Source organism: Poecilia latipinna, unplaced genomic scaffold (assembly GCF_001443285.1).
Source record: "Poecilia latipinna isolate Pla-1442-1.1 unplaced genomic scaffold, P_latipinna-1.0 Scaffold53, whole genome shotgun sequence".
Taxonomy (NCBI): domain Eukaryota; kingdom Metazoa; phylum Chordata; class Actinopteri; order Cyprinodontiformes; family Poeciliidae; genus Poecilia; species Poecilia latipinna.
In genome coordinates, this window is record NW_015112669.1 from 405,162 (window position 1) to 426,834 (window position 21,673).

Below are 21,673 nucleotides of genomic sequence, written 5' to 3' on the forward strand. Positions count from 1 at the left end.
CTTCTCCTCCCTCTCCAGTACGCCTCACTGTACTCAAACAGCATGTTCATCACAACCTTGTTCTCCGTCAAACATCTAACATCCCCTGCTCAGTTTACGCAGTAGCGGGCAGACTGCCGGGCACGCCACACGTCCAGGTTCGCGGCTACGTAACCCGAAGACGGTTTCTGCAGCACCGCTTGGAGAGTTGAAGAACCGCAGGTAAACTCAGGTAGGTTGTCAAAGCGCGATGCATACAGATTTCTCGTTTATTACAGATTAATTCAACACTGTGACAGTTGCTGAAAACGCGAAATTAGAGAAATTGTGTTTGAAATGACTCGAAAGTTTTTTTTTTAATTTTTTTTTTTTTCAAGCGTTCAATAAAAATAAATTACCTGAGGTTATAAGTGAGTCGCCTAATTATTGAAGGATACTTTTTTTATTATTATTATTATTCACAACCTACCATGAGCTCCACAGGTTGCTCATGATCTTGGCACTTATTGGCACATGAAGACGAGTATTACGCACGCACTTTACGCGTGTACACCCTAATCCCCTTTTGGAGAAAAACAGCAGAAAAAACACTTGACTGAGCTTAAGTCGCACATTTCAGCTGGACCTGTGCCAACATAAACACCGAGCCAGCAGCGGGAGATGTTGGGACTCGTTAGGCAATGCCATCAAGTGATGTAATAACCGGTATTAAAACTTGTAGACTTGTCGAGCAGAAAAATGATTCACTCGTTCCCCTGCTCTCCGTGTCTTTTGTTACAGGTCCTCTCTTCTCACAAACTGGGTCGAAATGTTGGGGGTCTGCGTGTGTCTGTGTGCGGTTTTCACGCAGGTTCTGTCTCAGGAGACCGAGGAGCCCGTTACAGTCTCAGTGAGTGATGTGGCCAGTCTGTGTGTAGCGCAGCCTGGCGTTTTCTCTTTTTTTTTAAATGTTTTATCAGTGAGCAGAGATGAGGCTGTTCAATGTAAACCTGAGTCCTGATTTATGTCTGCACAGTGCACAGAAGGCTACACCTATGACAGAGTGAGGGAGCAGTGCAGAGGTAAGAAATGACAGCGTTGTCTCACTTGTTCAGCTTTTCATACAGGTTGTTTTACCTATTTTTTATTTTTATTTTTTTTTCCTGTCAGACATCGATGAGTGTGAACTTCTGGAGGATGCGTGCAAAGGAGGGATGCAGTGTGTCAACCACTTCGGCGGGTACCTCTGCCTTCCCAAGAGCGCCATCATCTACGTTACAAACGAGGTGGACCCGCCTCCGCCGCCCGAGCAGGTCCAACAGGTTCCTGTTGTCCCACCGAACCAGGGACATCACACTCGGCATACGGGGGGCCACAGAGTCTCTCAAGCCAGCCAAACCATTCGCTGTTCGACTGGCTTCACTGCTGATGAGCAGAACATCTGCAGAGGTATGCTTAGCAGATCAACTGCTACCTTAGTTGACAAGCACTGACTTCCAGATACCCAATATAAAAAAAAAACAGTTATTGCTTAATATGTCATTTAATGATTTAAAAGTGGTTTCTACTTTATTAAAAGGGATTGTTCTTTAAAATCGTGTTTGCACTTCAGACCACTCGCCACCTATGAGACAGGAAAATGTGATTCCCCCCCCAGTTTTCAGTGTTTTCTTTAGTTGCAAAAGTATTTTAACGACTATCAACATTGCACACATTATAATTCAATACTTCAAACAACCACTGGCAGGAACAACTTTGACATACTCATTTTCTGTATGACTTTTTAGTTTCCTTGTCTCCTACATAGATTTCTCCCTTCTCCATTACATTGAAATTTGCAGTTGTGATGCAACAAGAAATTGCCTGATTTTTAGCTGAATCCCTCTAAATGTTTTCCAGTCAGTGAATGCACCATGAACTACCAAGAACTATAAACGTTGAGGTATGCTGACTTTTTTTTTTACTCCTTTTTGTACTTAAACAGCTTTGATCTACAGCTGCACAGTATATTGAATCACTATCACTATTATTATTATTATTATTATTATTATTATTATTAGTGTGACCCAAAATCCCAAAATCAAACGACTTCTTAGATGCAATAAGTGGTAGATTATTGTTTTTGAAACTAGAACAGTATAATTACTCAAATTTGTTGTTTGGTTTGACTTAGGTTTTTCTGGTATGTGTGTAAGAAAGACTCCAAAAAAAAAAAAAAAACGACAAAGTCTACCTGTCAAAAAGTAATCATCTGTTTTACATTATCGTTTTTGAAATATCTGCCCCTGTGACGCACTGGTGACCTTTCCAAAGTGTGCCGTGATTCTTGCCCAATGACCACTGAAGATAGAGATTAGACCCCCCACCTCATCCCCACTCCCACACTGTAGAAACAAGCCACTGGCTGATCCCTTTACAATGAGGGCAGGAAGTAAACAGAAAATAGCTTTTTTTTTCTTTGAAACAAATCACTGTATTCCAATTCAGCGTTTTTGGTCTGTTCACAGGTACACATAAAAGGTAAAAATAATTGTCTTACTGAAAGTTCTTGTAGGAAAGCATCAGGAGGAATTTTACGTTTTAAGGCAATTCACCTTTTTTTTTCCAACTGCACTAAACAAATTGTTTCCCCAAACTTGTCTTCTGATACCTTTTCAAAAATCGCGATTTTTGTATCAGCCAAAAACAATCGTGACTACGATTTTTTACAAGATCAGCCAGGTCTAATTTCCAGTAATAGCTTAGGAAATATATAGTTCCCACCAATAACCCTGCAGCCCCATTTTGCCTCTTTTTTTTTTTTTTTTTTTTCCTCCATGGGCCGACCACCAGTTGAAAGAATGTCGAGGTCCAGCGGAGTGTGAGGGTTCCTGGTAATGCAGATTCTAATAATAATCCAGTTTGCTCCTGATGATTTAGAGGTGGCCACACTTTCTGATTATCAAGTCAAGTCCTTTCATTAATTACTGTCCCTCTAAATGGGAGCTGAAAAGTTGTACTCAGTTATTTTTTTCCGACTGTTATGACAGACGTTGAAAGGTTTCTTCTCCCTGTCACTGTAGGTATTTGACAATTACTTTCTAACTACTTCGGAGCCTCCATAAACCGAGTTAGAAAGGTGAACCGTTCATCCATCTGTTTGACAGCCATCAGCAGCTCAACTATGCGTAGCTGCCAGATGTGTTGCAAGCTTCTCACTCCTTCTCCCTGTGATGTCATGTGCTTTAAACTCTTTGCTTGCTTGCAGCGTGATGTTTTTGGCTGTGGTTCAGCTTCTGTCTAAAATTCCTCTTGTTTTGAGTGTTGAAGTACATCGCTTCAGGGGGTGGAAAAAAAAAAGAAAAGAAAAAAAAAATCAAGCAGATGATTTTGCAATATTGCAAGAAAGCAGTATGCTCATGTGCAGCCTCTGCATCTAAAGCAGGGTCTCGGCGAGGTTGAGATGCACAGAGAGACGGCGTGGGTGTGATCTTGTGTTTGAGCAAGACTCTTTGATCCTCTGAAATCGGGAGTGGTTGAAAGATTCATTCTTTGGCTCGCTTGCACACTCACACACTTGACACCCGCTTTAGCATCTGAATAGAGGGAGTCTCTTTCCCTCTCCTTTGTTGAGATATGTGAGGTATAGTCCCATAAATGCAAAGTATAAGGCAAAGTGTTAGTTGGTGAGGAGTCCCTCTCGCCAGCAGGCAGAGGCGTGTGGTTGAGTGGCTGTGTGGTGGGTTTTTGTGGTCACACGGCTCTAGAGAAGGCAACAAATTTGATTTTACACCTGGGGCGACGATACGTGTGAGTTGCTTTATGTGTTTCTCTGAGTTGGAACCCAATTAGGTTTTACTGGAGTGTAAAACATGGCAGCATATCAGTTGAAGCAACCACATAAGCAAGCTGGCGGAGACCCATTCAGTGGTGAACTGTTGCTCGGCTGGAGCTAAACAAAGATGGACTGTTGCTGTCAGCGCTGGCGCTTTGAGACGGCTGCAGTTTGAAATGGATGGCGTCTCTCACTGTTATGTGGGCTTATATTTGCGCTGGAGGCTGATATAATCTTTGTTTACATCAGTCTCTGGTTTCTCTATCATTACCTTCAACTCGCCACAATCAACCAATTGTTCTTGGACACGGCATTGTCGTCCTTTTGTTTTCGTTCTTGTTCCGCGCAGCTACGTATCTTGCAAGCAAAGGAATTCCCATTAACTTTCAACGGAGAGGGAAACCTCAGTGTATCAAATAGCGCTTACATCAGGCTTCTTCCCTGCTAACTCACCACTCAGCAGAGGAAACCCGGAGTGCCGAGTCAGGTAGGGCAAAGGGGAGGATGAAAGGCTGACACTCAGTGCATAACCACAGAAGTGCCGTAGACAACCGGCCAAGGAGCACCAGCTTCGTATGTTGCTCAAGCCCCGGGTTTGTGGCTAGCTGTTGAAAGATCAGCTAAATCGGGGACGCCACATGGTTCAGAGGTAGAGCAGGCGCACCATATACAGAGGCTACAGTCCTCAGCTTGATTTCTGGCTCTGGAAAACTTGCTGCACGTCGTCCACTTCTCTCTCTGCACTTCTTTTTGTCCATCTACTGTTGTGTAAAGGTCACTAGTGTCATAAAAAAAATAAAAATAAAAAACTTTAAAAAAGCAAAGTTGGCTAAATCTAATGTGCCGCCTTTCTGCCAAAAAAACTCAATTGTTAGAAAAATATAGTCTCAAACAAAAGCGCGCTTTTGTTTTAGCTGATTAGAAGCAAAACAAACCACAAAACAAGGAGCGTTCCTCAGCTTCTTGATGTTCTTTTGATTGCTGCTTCAATTTGCCCTCACATGTGTGCAGCTGTTTGTAAAACCGTCTGGGCTGAGCTTGAACAGGAGCTCGAGTGTGTGTTGTTGTAGTGACACACGCAGGAAGCTGGCAGCAGCCTCGAGCCACACAGAGACATCGAGAGGCTTTGCTGTATGTGTGACGGCTTAATGGCGCTTGCTTCCACACACTGCACACTGGCGCCGGTCGATGCTCACAAGTGGTTTGTTGTTGTGCGCAGCGGTGAGATCACATCCTCCTGGAAATGAAGGCTGTCCATCAGATGTGCTGTGTCACCCATCAGATGTTAGGGGAAGTGAAAGGCTCTTGTGGTGATCACAGACTTTCAGTAATTACTATGGAGGCAGTTCAAATTATAGTGCAACTCAAATAAGTTTTTTTTTTTTTTTTATACATGCAATCTAGCGACAGTATAAAAGAAAAAAAAAACAGGGATCTAATCATGGAAATGACTGGACTTAAGACCTTGCTAACTTTATTAGGTAAATAGTTTTTTCTTCAACTGTTTGTTCTGGACAAAAACAGAATAGAACCAATAATGATTTGAGCTATGACTAAAATGATTGAGTTTCATTAGTTTATAAAAACAAAACGCACATATAGCAGGTAGATTTAATCCAGACAGATTGATACTGTCTTGCAAAGATATTAATACAGCCTCAACTATTTCACGTCTTTCCACAATGATGTGTTTTATTAGGATTTGTTTGTGATAGACCAACACATGCATTGCTGGAGGAAGGGATGAAAGAAATATGCAGTCTTTGCTATCTTTCTTTACCAATAAAAGTGTGACTTGTTTTGTGCTTTAACCCTAATACTCTTAATCATATCCAGTGTAACTAGTTGCCTTCAAAAGTTACCTGATTCTTAAACAGTCCACATTTGTAGCTTATTCTCAGTATAAATCAAGGTGTTGTCTGAAGACCTCAGAGGTCATTATTGAACAAACAGCATCAGAAAGATCAATGAACACTTCAGCTGGGTCATAGACAAAGTTATGGAGAAGTGTGAATCAGAGCTATAATAATGCAATAAAACAAAATGAGATGCCTTAAATGCCTAACAGAGCAGTACAGTACATCATCTGAAAATGGAAACAGAGTAACGCAACTGCAAACCTCCCTGGATGTGGCCATCCATCTAAATTTGCAAGCAGAGCATGGAGAGCAAGGACGGAAAAGCAGCCAAGAGGTCAACTGCAACTTTGGTGAAGTTGCAGAAATCTGTTAAAGTTCAAGTCGTATTAATACATGTGCAACGTGTTTTGTTTTTTCTTGCACAATTGTAGTTGTGCAGAAAATAAAGTAAATCTGTTTCTGTGTAGTGCAAAACACAACTTGCGTTCCTGATTTAAGTGCAAAGAAATTATTTTCTCTCAAAGTGTAAGATGCGCTGAAACTTTATCGTGATTTTATACTTTAGTTGAGGAAACTGATGTTAATTTTTGTGCTCTAAAATGAAGCCGACTGAAACCAGATTAAACCTACAGTGACCACAGAAGGCAAAATTGCAACTAAAAGCCCGAGCATGCGGAAAACTAAATCACATTTGGTCAAAAGAACATAATTACATTTTAATTAAATGATGCATTCAAAGTGCACCCAGCATTAGTCAACATTTGTTTTTGTTGTTGTTATAATACCCTAAAATATCATGTCCATAGATCTCATCACACACATATTTAGTTCTTTCTGACGATGATTTTTAATGTTCTTTTTACTGTTTGCACTAAAACTGCTTAAATGATGACTGGAATGGAGAACTCTAAAGAAATACTTTTTCAAACAAAGTGATTTTTTTCTTATTTGTGCACAGAAATTTTGAGTCCCATGATTTAGCCGTGTTTTTAATGACATAGATCATTAATCATGTCATGTTTTACACTTTGTGGGCTATGTTGTTTTGCTCATAAGTCCTGACTTTACCTACCCCCCTCTGCTGCCTGTTTACTTTTTCATGTCTAAATTAGATGCTCATGCGCTGCAGTATTGGGCATGAAGGAACATGTCATTCTTGTTTGGCTGTCTGGTTTCTTGAGGTCATGCAGCAGTCTTATCACCTACGTGCCTGGCTGCTTTCAGTTACATCTGGGAGCTTCTCACCTGGAAGTGGTTGGAAACATCTCCCAAGTATGCTAAGCTAAGACCATTAAACCCTACGTGATGGAGAACTTGTGTACTTTTCCAAACAAGGCCAAGCACAGGCAATAAAATTTATTTTTCCACAGGGATGCAATGCACTTGGGAGGAATATCTCTGGAATGTCAGTGTTTTTTTTTTTTTTTTCTCTATGTTTTTTCCCCATCTTTTGTGATGGTAGGAATGCCTCACCACCTTTGTGCAGATAAGGATCAGATCGATCTGTGAGAAGCAGGAATGCAGAAAGCAGAACAAGCAGTTGCTGCAAAGCTCGAGAAGAAGCTGCCAGCAGCCACGATTTGACCTTTACGGTTAATTCCTAACAGTCCTGCTTGTTGCTGTGTCATCCTGATGTTTGCATCTACAAAAGACAAGGCCCTTTCGGGAGTCTTTCTGGATCCACGTGAATAAAGTCATTACAGTTTGTTTTTTTCCTGGAAATTCCTTTAGATTTTTATCTGACTGTGTTTGTTTTTTCAAAACTTTCACCAAGATAGGGAGCAGCTATTAAGAAAACATTATTGCAGAGGGAGGAAACCTTTCAAACACACAAAAACATAATCCTGGAAACCCTGGTGTTGGTATGAAATGAGAAACGTTATTGCTCCACTAAGTTAGAATTAAATAAAACTGGTTCACATAGTTCACTGTTGGTTAAATGACAAGGCACTCCTTTGTCCCAGTAAAACCTGTGTATTATTGTCTAAGCCTCAGTCTTCCTTTGACCGTCAGACAGATGATTTTGTCTGTCTTGGATCTGTATGCATGTATGTGGAGACAGTCGTTATGGTGCCCTGGAATTTGTTTTGTCCACTTCATTGCACCTGTTGCACTGCGGCTTTAGCTGCGACAGCCACGTTGCCTTTCATTAGTAGGTGTTCTGCGGCGACGGCTGGCTGGTTGGCTATTGACTTCCCACAATTGCACATTTGCTGCATTTATTCTAAAACCCTCAATTTCCTCAGCGACATGTACAATTCATTATTAATTATTCATATTCTTGCACACAATAAGCTTTAACTTATTATGTCAGGAATCAAGCAGAATTTAGGCCTAATAGAGATCTGTAAACTAATCAGCTAATAATCAACTTTTCATGCAGCAACCATCTTTGTAAATTATCTGAGTGTTGCTCAGTATAGCATAACTGCCTTTTTCTTTGCAGAAGAATTCACATGAAAGCTATGCAAACATTGCATCAATAACCTGACAATAATGCTACAAAAGGTCTGCAATTAACTGACATCAGCCTGTCTAACCTTTGAAGTAGCTGAGATGACTGCATCTAGTCAGCTAAAAACTAAATAAAGTCTTGAACTTTGACCCCAAGATGTTCAATGAATTGTCAAGTATAATAAAAGAAAAATATTTTGTTGGTGATGACATGGCAAAAAGTAATTAAACATTATGTGCTTTACAAATGATGGAAGTACTTAATCTGATATTTTTCTAAATGTGTCAGAGTTCCTAACGTTTGAACTAACGTATAGAGTTTATAGGTACACCAACGCTGTGCCACAATATAGGAGTCTATAAAAATAGCCAGATAGTTTACTTATTATCAATAATTACCAGCCTGATAAGGCTGAGGTTTTAAAATAATAGGAAGGCAACAACAAAGAAGGGTTATCAAGGATTCGATTCCCCCCATCACATTGTCACACTCATTCCTAGTTTTTTTATTTTTTTTTATTTTTTTTGTATTTACAGTCCTATCCATCTAATTTATTTCTTTCCGTTCATTTTCAAACTTTGACATGAGTGATTTTTATTTCCCATACTGTATTCATCATCATTCGAACTTATAGTAGCTATTAATGTTATGGTCTGACATACTAATAAGAAAATTATATGTTTTTCTTTTCTGTTTTATCTGTAAAATATTAGCCTAGAGTTTCAGAAACATTAGTTATTCTTGTTGGACATTTTAATTAGTCAACAGATTCTCCTTGTTAGACATCGATTTTTCACTCTGATTAATTTCAGTTTGACTCACACTGTCTGTTTGGGTGGATGTTCAGATCTTTATTGGTGTGATCTAAGTTTGTGTTGGTCTATCACATGAAATCCTATGAAAATATATTGCAGATAATGGCTAAAATGGGGTAAATGTGTAAAAAAAAAAATCAGGCAACATTAATACTTTTGCAAGCAACTGTATATCAAAGAGTGAAACAGAAGGAACTTTACAATCTGTTGAGACAATTCTTGAGACGTACTCCCAACAATCCCCCTTTAATGCCTTATTGACAGTACTTCATCAGGTTTGTCTTGCTGCCAGACGGAGGACTACAGCGCCTTTCTTTTTGGTTAACATAATCAAACCATCATGCAGGCGTCCCTCCTGTTGGTCGGTGAAGAGCTGCCATGCAGTACGCTGTTAATGCGTGCGGTTTGCCACTGGCTCCTTGCTGCAATCACATTACTGAAGGCAGGGAGAACTGAAGTGGGAGCAGCTTTGCCGTGCCTCCTCGGTGCTTAATGTTGATGTTGTTATCCTCCCCGAGGTCGGTGCCTGTCCAATGGCCAGCTGCTTCCTCCTCTGATGTGCTCGCATGTGTTGATCTTTCCGTTTACCTCATGGTGGAAGGGAATGGTGATTTGTAACAGAGCTGCTATAAATCACCATTTTTCGCTCTGTTGGGTGACACTTGCATGAGATCCGAGAGTTCATGCTTCGCACGCCGATTCTTCCCTTTCTGTAATCAGTCTAACCTGTTTATTCATTTATATCTTTCTTTCAATGACAATAACTTTTGCAACCTGAGAAAAGTATTTTTAGGGTGCCAAAGTGGCTGATTTCTTTCAAGATTTCTTCCTGTGAATATTGACTGTGCAGAAAGGTAGATGGGTATCAATCAAAGCCGAAGCAGATACATTGCAAAGATTTTTAAGACCAATATTTTGTTTCAGAGTGTTACATTTCAGTGCTTTGCAAAAATATTCACACCCTTAAACTTTCTGAGGCCTAAGGTTTGCTAGAAGCTGCATAACAGTTCGCCCTCCAGTAGAGAAACAACCCAGGACATACAGCCAAATCTACAAGAGAAGTGGTTTACATTACAGCATATTAATGTGCTACATTGGCCTAGTTAAAGGCCAGACCTAATTTAATCTGCAGTCTGAAGCAAGACTTGAGCTTCAGCATCTAATCTGACTGATACTGAACTGTTTGAATCAGTCCCTATCTTCAAATCTGGAAGAGAAATACCCACAATTTCTCCTTTTTTTTATGGCAATAACGTTTATAAATCTAGAATTTTCCTTCCTCATCTCAAGTCTGAAAAATCCAAATAAAAATTCAAATCCAAATAAAATACATTAAAGTGTGCGGTTGTAAGTTCAAGGGATGTGAACACCTTTGAAAAGGCACAGTAACTACAACTTTTGCTGCTCTTGATCGGTGCCTGATGACAGGGGAATCTTGGGAATAAGGAAATGCTTCATGCCCTTTTTTTTTGGCATAGTATAAGATCAGATTTATTTGATTCACCCACACAGCCCCCCCACTTCATTTTGTTTGAACTCGCTTGCACTACATCACAGAGATAATTATACCCAAATTTACAGGAAGTCGCCCAGTGCAGCGACTGACTGCGTTAGGCTGCTCGAGGTTGAGCAACACCAGCCACTCTCAGGATGGTGTTGGACGTGCTGATAAATTAAATGTTGTAAAATGTTATGGGTTATTAACGCTGCACATTTTGCCCCCTGCTTTCCCAAAGATTGAATTATCCAATAATCCGGAGGGGAAACGGAGCCGGTGTCCAACAGCAGCAGGACGCCTCCAACTGTTCCCTGGAACAGTTCCTGCTTTCCATTGCGGTGGTTCAGTGAAAACAGGACTAAATGCTCTCAAGTGATAATTACAGCAAGTTATATAATGTCACTAAGATAACAACCTATTCAGCATTCAGGCAAAAGGATGGCTAGTACCCATTTCACATACTTGTTCTCTTCTTGTTTTTTGTTTTTTTCGGCAGCTCTTTCCTCTGAACCGGCCCACTCTATAAAACATTCACAGCTCTGCAGAAAGGCCATTTGTTGTGCACCTCAAACAGGACCTCAGATGTACACACACACGCGCGCGCACACACACACACACACACACACACTCGCATTCTTTGAGCTGCCGCCATTCCCGTTACTCCCCCTGCTCCCGCGAGGCATTTAGAATTAATCTCCCTGAAAAGCAAGGAGTTTTTAACCCTGACATCACATAAGCACACACAGCCGTAAATCTTGCTTCAAAATCTTAAAAACCCCTTTTTTTTGTTTGAAAAGAAGAGAAAAAAGGAAGACGGCCTCCACCCTTTCTCCTCATTCTTTCCTTTCACATCTTCTGCTGGACAGGCTTATCTTTCCCTGTGATGTTTCAGCAGGCTCGCACTTGGAAGGAACTTGTAAGCGATTCTGAATAAATTTCACCAAAAAAAAAAAAAAAAGAAGAAGAAGAAAAGGAAAAAAAAAAATATCTGACCTCAGTGAAAGGAGTCATTTTTCCCCACACGCAACACATCATCACTCCTGATGGGTTGTTGCAGTAAAATCTGTTTTCTCGAGTAAACTGTATTAACTGTAAAGCATGTGGCAAGCGGTCAAGGTTTTATGGGAGCTGGGAACGATACAGTGTGGAATACCCACCCCACCCAGTCCCACACACGAACTTTTGTGTAACTTTGTATTGGCAGCTTTTTAGAGGTTTAGTGACAAAGTAGCAGTCACCACAAGATATTCTTGAAAATGAACCTTTGGACTTCATTCAGCACATATGTCTTTATTTAAAGTTCTCTGGGCTTACTTTTGTGGGAGTGAGAAGATGACTCTCGCTTTTCCACGCACAGAATTTCCTTGGAACTGCCATCTTCATATTTAAGCCACATACAGTTTGCCACATTTGTTTCTTTGAATTGCATTTTCTTGCATGGGATCCAGATCCAGCAGGATTCTGTTCATTTTAGGACTCCATCTCAGGGGCACCACTAAAAGGACCCCGTTGAGGTCAATGCCCACCCTCTGGAGCTGCTCTGCCTCCCACTGCCTTGTATGCACAGTGACAAAAAAAAAAGTAATAATAAAAAAATCATTCAATAAAAAGTTGACATCTCCAAAAAATAAAAATCAGAAAAGTTTTTCGCCTAGATGAAAATACAATATTCCAAATTGAATATTGTGCTTTTGGTCACAGCTTTCTTTTATGTTTTAGCATTATGATTATTTTTACTTATTTTGTGTACTTTGATATGCGTTTATTTGAGTTAGAAGTGATTGTGTGGTTGTTGTTTTTTGTCTTCCTGTGGGCTCTGCACTGCAGGGAGTTAGTCTGAATTTAGACTCCAGTGGTAACACTCAGCGTGACGAACTTTCGAGCTGCAATGAAATAGTACTTCTGTTTTTTGTTTTTTTTGTTGTTTTTGTTGTTGTTGTTGTTTTGTGTTGTTTTGTTTATTTTAGCCTTCCTGGATGTTTGTTGTGCACATGCTACACAGCTTTTCCAACATTTTTTTTTTTTCATTTGAAGACGAGTACAGTAAACAGCATCTGAAGTGAACTATGGCATTTACCTTTTTTTTGTGTCTAAGTCATAACAGGGCCCTGATACATTTTATTTATTTTGGATATCTAAAATATCTTCCAGTGTTAAATATCACAATATAAACTTTATTGATCCCTAAGAATATATTCTTGCTTTATCATGCCATTACCATCATATTACTTGAAAATGGTCTCAAAGCAACAATTTTATTTTTTATCACAATAACTTCTGGGACAATTTATCGTCCAGCAAACTTTGTTACTGTGACAGGCCTTATAAAAAAACACCTCTGACATCCCCATGGTTCCTAGATGCACTTTCTGGTTTTTATTTTGTACGTGGCCAAGCATTTGCTTTCATATCATAATGACGTCATTGTTACACATGAGAAAATATTAACCATTTGGGACCCTTTGGAATTCACTAATGGACCTTCAATTTGTCTTGCTTGTAGCAGATCCACAAATCCACAGCTGGCTACAATTACCTATCAAAAAAATCATTTATGTAGAACTTTTTCAGAGATGTGACCAACACCCTCAACACCGCCTGCCACACCTTGATGGCAGAATTAAGCGTGCCACCTAAGATTTCACGAGTTGCCTTTACAATTCATTTAAATCCCGTGGGATTATCAAAAAATTCTGATTTCACATAATCCTTAAGCACTACTGTGGGGTTCAATGAGAATAATTGCAGTTAAAGGATAATCCTGTCAGCAGGGATTTAGCTATGCATTCACAGATATAGCTTTAACACGGTATGCTTAAGCACAACCTCACAAACACAGGTGTTGTTATGCACTCCAGCATCTTAAATCATCTCTAAAATAACACGTCTGAGAAACAGTTGAAGTTTGCCAATTGTGTCACCAAAGCCGCAGCATTTCATTAGCTTCAGGGTTTGCTGCCTGTTTGCTGAGGCTACATTGGCTTTAGATCGAGAAAATTTAGTCATTAAGCGTCAGACTTCTGTTTGTTTAAATTGATTTTAATGCTGGAGGGCAGGGCATTTCCAGTCTGCATGAATCACTGCATACCTCCAGGAACTGGGCTGGCTTATGACTCACAAGGACATGATCAAGGATTCTGATTGTTACATCTTGTCCAAGTAATCTAGAGCCATTCAGACATTGTGCTTATCTTCAGTATTCACACAACAACAGAAAGATCCCATTGTTCTGCCGATTCGTAGTTTACGTGGCTATTGACTCCTTGCATAGGTTGTTAGAAACCTTCTGTCTGCATCTGCTTTCTGTTTCACCTGTTTAATCTGTCTTTGTCTGGTTTAAGAATGCATCAAGTTCACATAATAAAGAAACAATAATTTATGGACGCTTCGCATCCATTGATAGATGATGTCAGGACAGTAAATTGTTTGCTCATTTCTGCTTGGTGCCGTCGATAGATGCACTGCTCAAGAAGCGTTTTATGCCACATCAGGGCACAGGTTTTCCAGAACAAAACTTCTTTTATCTTCCTTCTTTACTTAACGGCTCAGTGAGCAACAAGCCCTGTGGGTGCATTCCTCCCTTTGTGCAGTTTGCACCTGTTGTCTCAGTGGAGCACCTTCAGATAAACCTTTTTTTGTCCTCCGTGGTGCAGATTCATGCCATCACTGTGCCCTCATGGAGTCGAGGGCATTTCAGGCTTCTTCCCTTTCTTTTTCTCTCCCTCTGTTCTTTTGTAGCAAAGTTTTCCATTGACCGAGTGAAGGTTGAGCGACTGAATTATCGGTGGACTTGAAGAACTTGGATGTGAAACTGTCCAGCTGTACGAACATATATGGGTTCGAGGTTTTTAGCGGAGCAGCAACTTGGTTTCATTCTTTCATTTTTGACAAGCTTGGGTTCGGCATTTCCGTGTCTTTTAAACAAAGTTCAACTCTAGTTTATGTTTAAAATCACATTCGGACCAATTATTAGGTTGCGATGCAGTAATAGTAGTTTTTCTCTTGCTGTGTGTGTGGTACTGAGGATGAGTGTCTATCATGCTGTTAAACTGATGCCCAGTAGCTGTCTGGATATGATGGGTTGCATCAGACCACCCAAGAGGAGTGCTGGTGGGCCTCGGGGATAACAGTATACACTACTGACATATTTATGTGTGTGGGTTATGCTGAGAAAGCTGCTTTGAAAAAGCTCTGGATCTGCACAGACCAAATGAGAAAATTTATTTACAGGAACAATGTTAGAAATTTCACGGTTACGTCCTGGGTTGGAAGCATAACTTGTCATATTTATTTCCGAAAGTATTAATTAACCTTGAGCTTCTCCCTTTTTTGTCCTGCTACATTCACAAACTTTAATGCATGTTATTGGGATTTTACAGACCAACACCATGTTGTGCATAATTATAAAGTTGGAAGAAAACTATATATTACATCTAATACCTTTTGCAAAACAAAACAAAACAAAACAAAAATCTAACAGGCTGTGGTATTCACTGGTGTTCAGCCCCATTGAGTTTGGTACTTACCTACAAACATCTTTCCATCAACTCTGACCAGCTTTCCTACTTGAGATGTGGATCTCTGTAGGACCTGCAGCTCCCATGATTATCTTGACAGCTTTTCTTTTTAATGCTTGTCTTGCTCACTGCCAGCTTATATCAGGGGTCTTCAATTCCAGTCTTCGAGGTCCAGTGTCCTGCAAAGCTTAGATGTGTCTTTGCTTCAACACACCTGGGTTAAACAATAAGGTCCTTATCAGGACTCTGGAGAACTTCTCTGCTTACTTAGGAGATGATTCAGCCACTTCATTCAGAACCGTTAGTCCAAGGATGCATCTGAAAGCTGCAGGACACTGGACCTTGACGACTGGAGCTGAAGACCCCTGGTTTAGGGGAACAACAATGTCTTGGTAGGTTTGCAGTCCCTGGCCTGACCTGACCTGACTGGTGTGCTCTTTTGTTTTCATGACAAACATCAGACTCCACAAAACAGTTGTATTTATGCTGAGAATAAATTAACCACAGGATTTGTATGTATAAGCACTTTGAATTGCCTTGTTGCTGAAAATGTGCTATATAAATAAAATGACCTTACCTTATCTTACTAGTTATATAACTTTTGAAAGCAGTTTATTATTATTATTATTATTATTATTATTATTATTATTATTATTATTATTATTATTATTTTTTTTTTTTTTTTTTTTTTTTAGGGGTATCAGATTAAACAGGCCTGAATGAAATTCTTTTTGGATTTTATTTGAAAAAAAAATCAAATAAAATTGGAAAAGCCCAGAATCATTTTCTGTCCATTGAACACTACCTTGGATTAGTCTATCAGATAAAATCCCAATGAAATGCATTTAAATTGAACAAAAACGGAAAATTGAAAGGTACAAATACATTATATTTATGAGCGAAGTCATATTCAATTAACTGTGTTTTAATATTTTTATGTTGATCTCAGGTAACATTTTAATGTTATTTCTTCTGGTCATCAGCACATCTAACAGAACTAAAGCTGTAAAAAAACATCTTGGTGTTTACAATAATCTATAAATGTGTTTTGCCTAGGGAATTAAGTTTCTGTAATATTTTAACTCTTAAGAAATATTAGTTCAATTTATTAAATATGACTCTGTGGAGCCTTGCAATAAGTTAATGCCAGTAACAGAACCCTGTTTTTCGCAGCTATACATACAGACCTCCCCCATCAAGAAGCTGCCTTAATGGTAGAGGATATGATCTGTGTTTTCCCCTTCAACCAAAGCTGATGAATAAACACTCTCTTTATTTAATCTCCTACTCCACAGGTGAACGTGTGTGTGCATACCCATTTCTGCTTCATTTGATGGTGTTAGTGATCACGGATTTAGCCCACTGTTTAAAGCAGTTAATGCATTATCGCTTGCTTGCAGTTCAGGCATGTTGCTCTGCTTTGTAGATTTCCCGTGTTTTTTCTTGCATGCAGCCATTTTTAACTTTGTTCAGCTTCCTCTGAGAGTCTGTCTGTGTGCTTACTGCAGACATAGATGAATGTGCAACAGGCATACACAGTTGTGGGCCTGAACAGACCTGCTACAACACCAGAGGCTCCTTCACGTGCCAGTGTCCTCTCGGCTACTATAGGAATGGGGACAGCTGTGTTGGTGAGCCACAGACACAAAAGAAAATAACACTTCCCTCTCACTTTATCTTGCGATAGTAACACTTAAAAAACAAACAAACTTGGCAGTAACTCTCTTTTTTGAATCTTCCTGCCTGTACCTTCATGACTCTCTTGCAAATGCAGACAGAGACGAGTGTGCCCTGAGCCACTACTGCATGCACGGATGTGTGAATACTCTGGGCTCGTACTACTGTGAATGCAATCCCGGTTACAAATTAGCCCACAACAATTACTCGTGTACTGGTAAGTCATTAAGAAAATAAGTGCTATAATTAGAGATACTCCGATTAGAATTCCTGCTTTTCCTTTAATTATTTTAAAACAAAGACAAATTAATTTGGAGTGGAGAATGTTGATGTTTGCCTTAACTCTAAAAGACTGACAGCAGAGGTTTAAAGCTATAAAATATAAGATTCATTGTAATAGGTTATACCTTCCTGTTATCTACTGAAAGCCCAACTATTCTTCTCACTCACGTCTAGTGTAAATGAACAGCAGATGTGTCAATTTGTTGCAGAAAACAGAAATATTTTCCCTGTGCTTTCTCTTCTGTGCTATTCTTTAAAACGCCTCACTGATGCTAGTAATAGCTAGCTTTGAAATTTCTTCTCTCAGTAACAGCATCCACAGTGAAAGATGCTACTGTAAACACTTACTACACATAGATATGGTGCATTCACTGATTCGTAAAAGATCTGATTTTTGAATTATCAACTAGCCAGTTTCCAATAAGGGCTGCGCAAGCTGAAATTTAGCATTTTCTGGTCACTTCTCATTGCATCTCTAGTCTTTTGCGCATCTCTGGTTTGTGCCATTAAGTACTAATATTTTATGCTGTTTGCGATCGTTTATGGTTTGACTTCTGCCCTTTCCATTTATTTAATGGCATCCCAGTAACCGGCACTGCCTTCCTACATCAGTTAGGCCTCAATGCTTAACAACAAAGGTATATAATTTTGTCAAATTTCCTATTGAAGATTTTTTGTTTTTACAAAAATAGCAAAAATTTCTGAACTAAGCAAATATCACTGAAAAGTAAACTCAAAAGAAGTAAAACTAAGCTGAATTAGAACAACTTAATAAGCAGCAAAGAATGTCAGTTTACTAGATATTAGAACATTTTCTTACTCTCTATTTTCTTAGGTTGCTATATTCAAATTAATGAATGCAATTAAAACAAACAAATTGATATAGTAAACTACTCTGCATTAAATGGAAGGAAAGAATTTAATTATCATGCGGCTATGCTTTTATCCAGGATCCATGAAACACATCTTCTGCTAAAGTCAAATGGACTTGCTGAGCGTGTGACAGAGAGTTGTTTATCTCTTGCAAATCCTTCTTGACCTGTAACTGCCCCTATCTATGCTGCAACCTGCATCTATGTGTTTAGGCTGAATGTGTGCAAGTTTGTCTATTTTATTAACTTCACTGTGCTCTTTTGACCTCCAGTTATCAGAGGTTAATGCATGGAGTTTGGAATATTATGTCTATTTTCAGTGAAAACAGAACAGTAATTTGCAAATCACTTTATCTGTCCATTCTACTGAAAAAGTAAAAGCATGTCAAATGACACCAACTGATTTGGTGGTTTTAGAAATTGTATTTGACTAACTTTAATGCTAGACCTGCTGGAATAACAGTTACCTTCAATTAAAGCCATCTTTTGTTGATGCCCACATTATGTGTTTTATATATTTGCCTAATATTTCAGCGGCTTTGGTGTATATGTTGCTAAACAACATATCTTCCTGCATTGCCTTTCTGTACATTGAACATTTTATAATACAGACAGAAATCTGGGACGTCACATAAAGCCACTCATATTTAATTTACGCAACTCAAATGTCACCGCAGTGGCAGACTGACTTTACTTAATCCTGCATTACCCTTTGCAAATGCCGTCTCCGCTGATTCACCTGCCTCTGGCAACTGATAAAAGTTTGACCTAATTTCTGATAAATTCATCTAAGAATAATTTGACCACATGGGGGCAACGATAGACTGTATGAAGAGCACCAATCTTTAATTCTCAGATCATTAAGCAAACTGGATTTGTTTTGGGGGGAAGGGAGGGTGAAACAGTGACATCGCAACAAAAACGATACCATTTTGAAGTATCGAGTTACCATGAGTTCTACACCTTTCATCCCAATACACATGCACTATGCAAAATGGTGCCACAGCAACAACAAGCAGACTTTATAAAAAGATATTTCACAAAAAAACATTAATTTACTGTTACACACAAAATAAACACTAGTAAAAAATGTTGAGGGGGAATGTCATCAAATTTTGACATTTACTTGTGTATATTTTTCTTTTCATTCCTTCAAACTGCTTTCTCCATACTTAATTGGTTCCTTATTAAGTAAAGAATTAAGTTCTTAAACTGAAACTAAGGTAACAGCAGCAAGCTTACAGAGACAAAACAGTAATATATAAAAATCCCAAACATGTAAAATTAACCCAAATAATTTTATGTTTCTAAACAAAGACAACTGAACTGCTGTATATTCTGCAAAATGAAGACAAAGAGCAAAAATCGTATTCATAATCACTGGCAGTACCAGGTCCACGGGAATTCAGCAGAAATATACGTATTACATCAATGTGTGCAAAAAAGAAAAAAAAAAAAAAAACTGCTGCATTTGTTTCAGATGTGAATGAATGCGAAACGGAGTCTACATGTCAGCACCACTGCTACAACTTGATTGGCTCCTTCCTGTGTCAGTGCGATCACGGCTTCGAGTTGGCTCCAGACAAGGTCTCCTGCGAAGGTGGACAGATACAGAAAACCACACTTATATTCGGCATTTACATTAAAAAACAAACAAACATATTTTTAACATGTACCATAGCCGTTATTCGTGTTTGTGTGTTTATATTTTGAATAGACATTGATGAATGCAGCTTGTCTACCTACATGTGCCAGTACCAGTGTGTTAACACCCCTGGAAGTTACTCGTGCGAGTGCCCGCAAGGATATCAGCTCCAGGGAAACAGGTTGTGTCAAGGTAAAGTGGTCCATAAATCATTTCCCCTCTTATGTCATTTATTTACCTGTCTGTCCTAACCTATCTTTTTACACAAAATAATGCTCATAGGCAAGTTTTTTTATCTTTCCTTCCTGCTCCCAAAGCTTTTGACGATCACAAGTATTTATCACAAATACCATTTGGTGTTCCACTTTTGAGGCAGAACTGTCATGGAAGTTATGCAAAAGCTAGGGAGCACTTGCGCTTTGTGTTACCTTTCAGCGTCAGATCAATCAAATTCATATGCATAATCGTGGTTTGTTTAGGTGTACTTATTTGAAGCTGTAGGACTCTTTCAAAGGGAGAGCTGTTAGTTTTTTTTCCCTCTCATCAGGTGCAGCCTTTAACCATGACTCCAGCCTGTTGGGTCTGACGGCCATCCAGGTGTTGAATTCAGATTGCTGTGCCAGAAATAGCGCCGTGGTTAGAACGTTTAATGTTTCTGTTTTCACGCTGCTTTACTGAGAGAGCTTGAGCTGCTGCCCTGTGCAGGATTGCATCAGGGGCTTCTCCTCAACTGCAGACATGGAGGTTTTTCTGCAGTTACCACCCGCAAATTACAAGTTACAGACCCTGAATGTTGATTGAGCTTCAACAGCTGCTTCATTGAGTGCATAAAGAGTGCATGGAAGTCCTGCTGCTTTTGACTTTGGGGCAATTTTCTTTCTGTTACCTTCACCAGACATTAATGAGTGCGAGATGGGGACCCACAACTGCCAAGATGATGAAATGTGCTGGAACTATTATGGAGGTTTTCGCTGTTACCCTAGAAACCCCTGCGAGCCTCTTTACACCCTGACCTCTGAAAAGTCAGTGAGCAGGTTTTTTTTGTTCTTGTTCTTCTCCTGTGTCATGCATATCTTGTCAGCTGGTTTCAAAAATGTTTTCACCTAATTTTTTATTTTACATTTTTTTTGTATTTGCAGTCGCTGTATCTGTCGATCTCCGTCTGAGTGCCAGGGTCTCCCTCCATCAATAGTCTACAAATACATGAGCATCCAGTCAGAGCGATCTGTGCCAGCGGACATTTTCCAGATTCAGGCCACTACTGTGTACACCAACACACACAACAGCTTCAGAATTAAAGCTGGGAATGATGGAGGAGAGTTTTTCCTTAGGGTGAGTTTGGAAATGATTCATATTTCTTACATGAACAACTTCCAGGTGTGAATTTACTATTTTTTTTACTATTTCACTATAACCTTTTACACTAATGAGGATCAAAATCCATTTCACATGAAATTATTGCATGTCTAAAGGCTCTTCCATGCTTCACCCAAAGCCAAACAGCTGATGCGCCATCCCGTGGATGTTCGTATTCGCGCACACCTTTCCCACATGGCGCAGATATCAGGCCTTTAGCATATAGACAAAGGACGACCACGAAGAGAGCGCCACACTTTTCTGTAGACAGCCTCCTCTGTGGACAACTTTACAACTTCTATCTAGCAGTTTTAGCCATTTGACAATTTTTGCAGTTGTTTTGTGAAGAATTGTGCAACTGTACGTAATTTCTCACCACCTCTGACAAATGCCTTCAGAAACAACAACAACAAAAAAAAAACAGGTAGTCGAAGTGAACTAATTGAATGGTGTCTCTTTCTGTCTCTCAGCAATAAAATATGTCACCGGACAACAGACTTTTGAAGCAGCATTCACCCATACATTTACAGCTTCAACAATCTTTTACATAGAAAAAAAATACATCCGTTCACATTTTAAGCATATATTTATCAGTGATTCTTGAGAATAGGGACAAAACAGGTCCTATGGATGAAGCACAAAATTTGAATAAAATATAATATTTTCAAATATCTGACTAAACTAACCTGGGTCATGTGAGCACAACAATGTATATTTTCCTGGTGTTTGCTGAATATTTTTTTATTTTAAACATTGTAGTAGGTGGCTGGTGTCTTTAAAATCCCTTGTCCAGGAGCAGAACTCAATACATTATAATAGTTTAAAACAATTAAAGGAATACTAAGGTAATTTATTATAACAATTAAGTATAAGTAGTCATATAAATAATTATAAAAGTATCAATAAATTGAATTAAAAATCATTT

At 39.2% G+C, this 21,673-nt stretch overlaps 1 protein-coding gene across 3 annotated transcripts in view; it reads left to right on the forward strand.

Annotated features, from left to right (window-relative positions):
* Nucleotides 1-21: 21 nt before the first annotated feature.
* Nucleotides 22-21,673, forward strand: part of LOC106959655 (EGF containing fibulin extracellular matrix protein 1) — a 27,915-nt gene continuing 6,263 nt past the window's right edge. Inside the window, exons 1-10 of one of the 3 annotated variants that reach the window (XM_015052378.1) lie at nt 22-211; nt 760-868; nt 995-1,040; nt 1,129-1,407; nt 16,425-16,547; nt 16,691-16,810; nt 19,228-19,347; nt 19,465-19,584; nt 20,288-20,414; nt 20,532-20,724. In XM_015052378.1, coding sequence (XP_014907864.1) covers nt 788-868; nt 995-1,040; nt 1,129-1,407; nt 16,425-16,547; nt 16,691-16,810; nt 19,228-19,347; nt 19,465-19,584; nt 20,288-20,414; nt 20,532-20,724 — 1,209 coding nt within the window. In that variant the 5' untranslated portion in view covers nt 22-211; nt 760-787. The remainder of the gene's footprint in view (nt 212-759; nt 869-994; nt 1,041-1,128; nt 1,408-16,424; nt 16,548-16,690; nt 16,811-19,227; nt 19,348-19,464; nt 19,585-20,287; nt 20,415-20,531; nt 20,725-21,673) is intronic. The other 2 variants (XM_015052385.1, XM_015052393.1) reach the window with 2 other exon arrangements.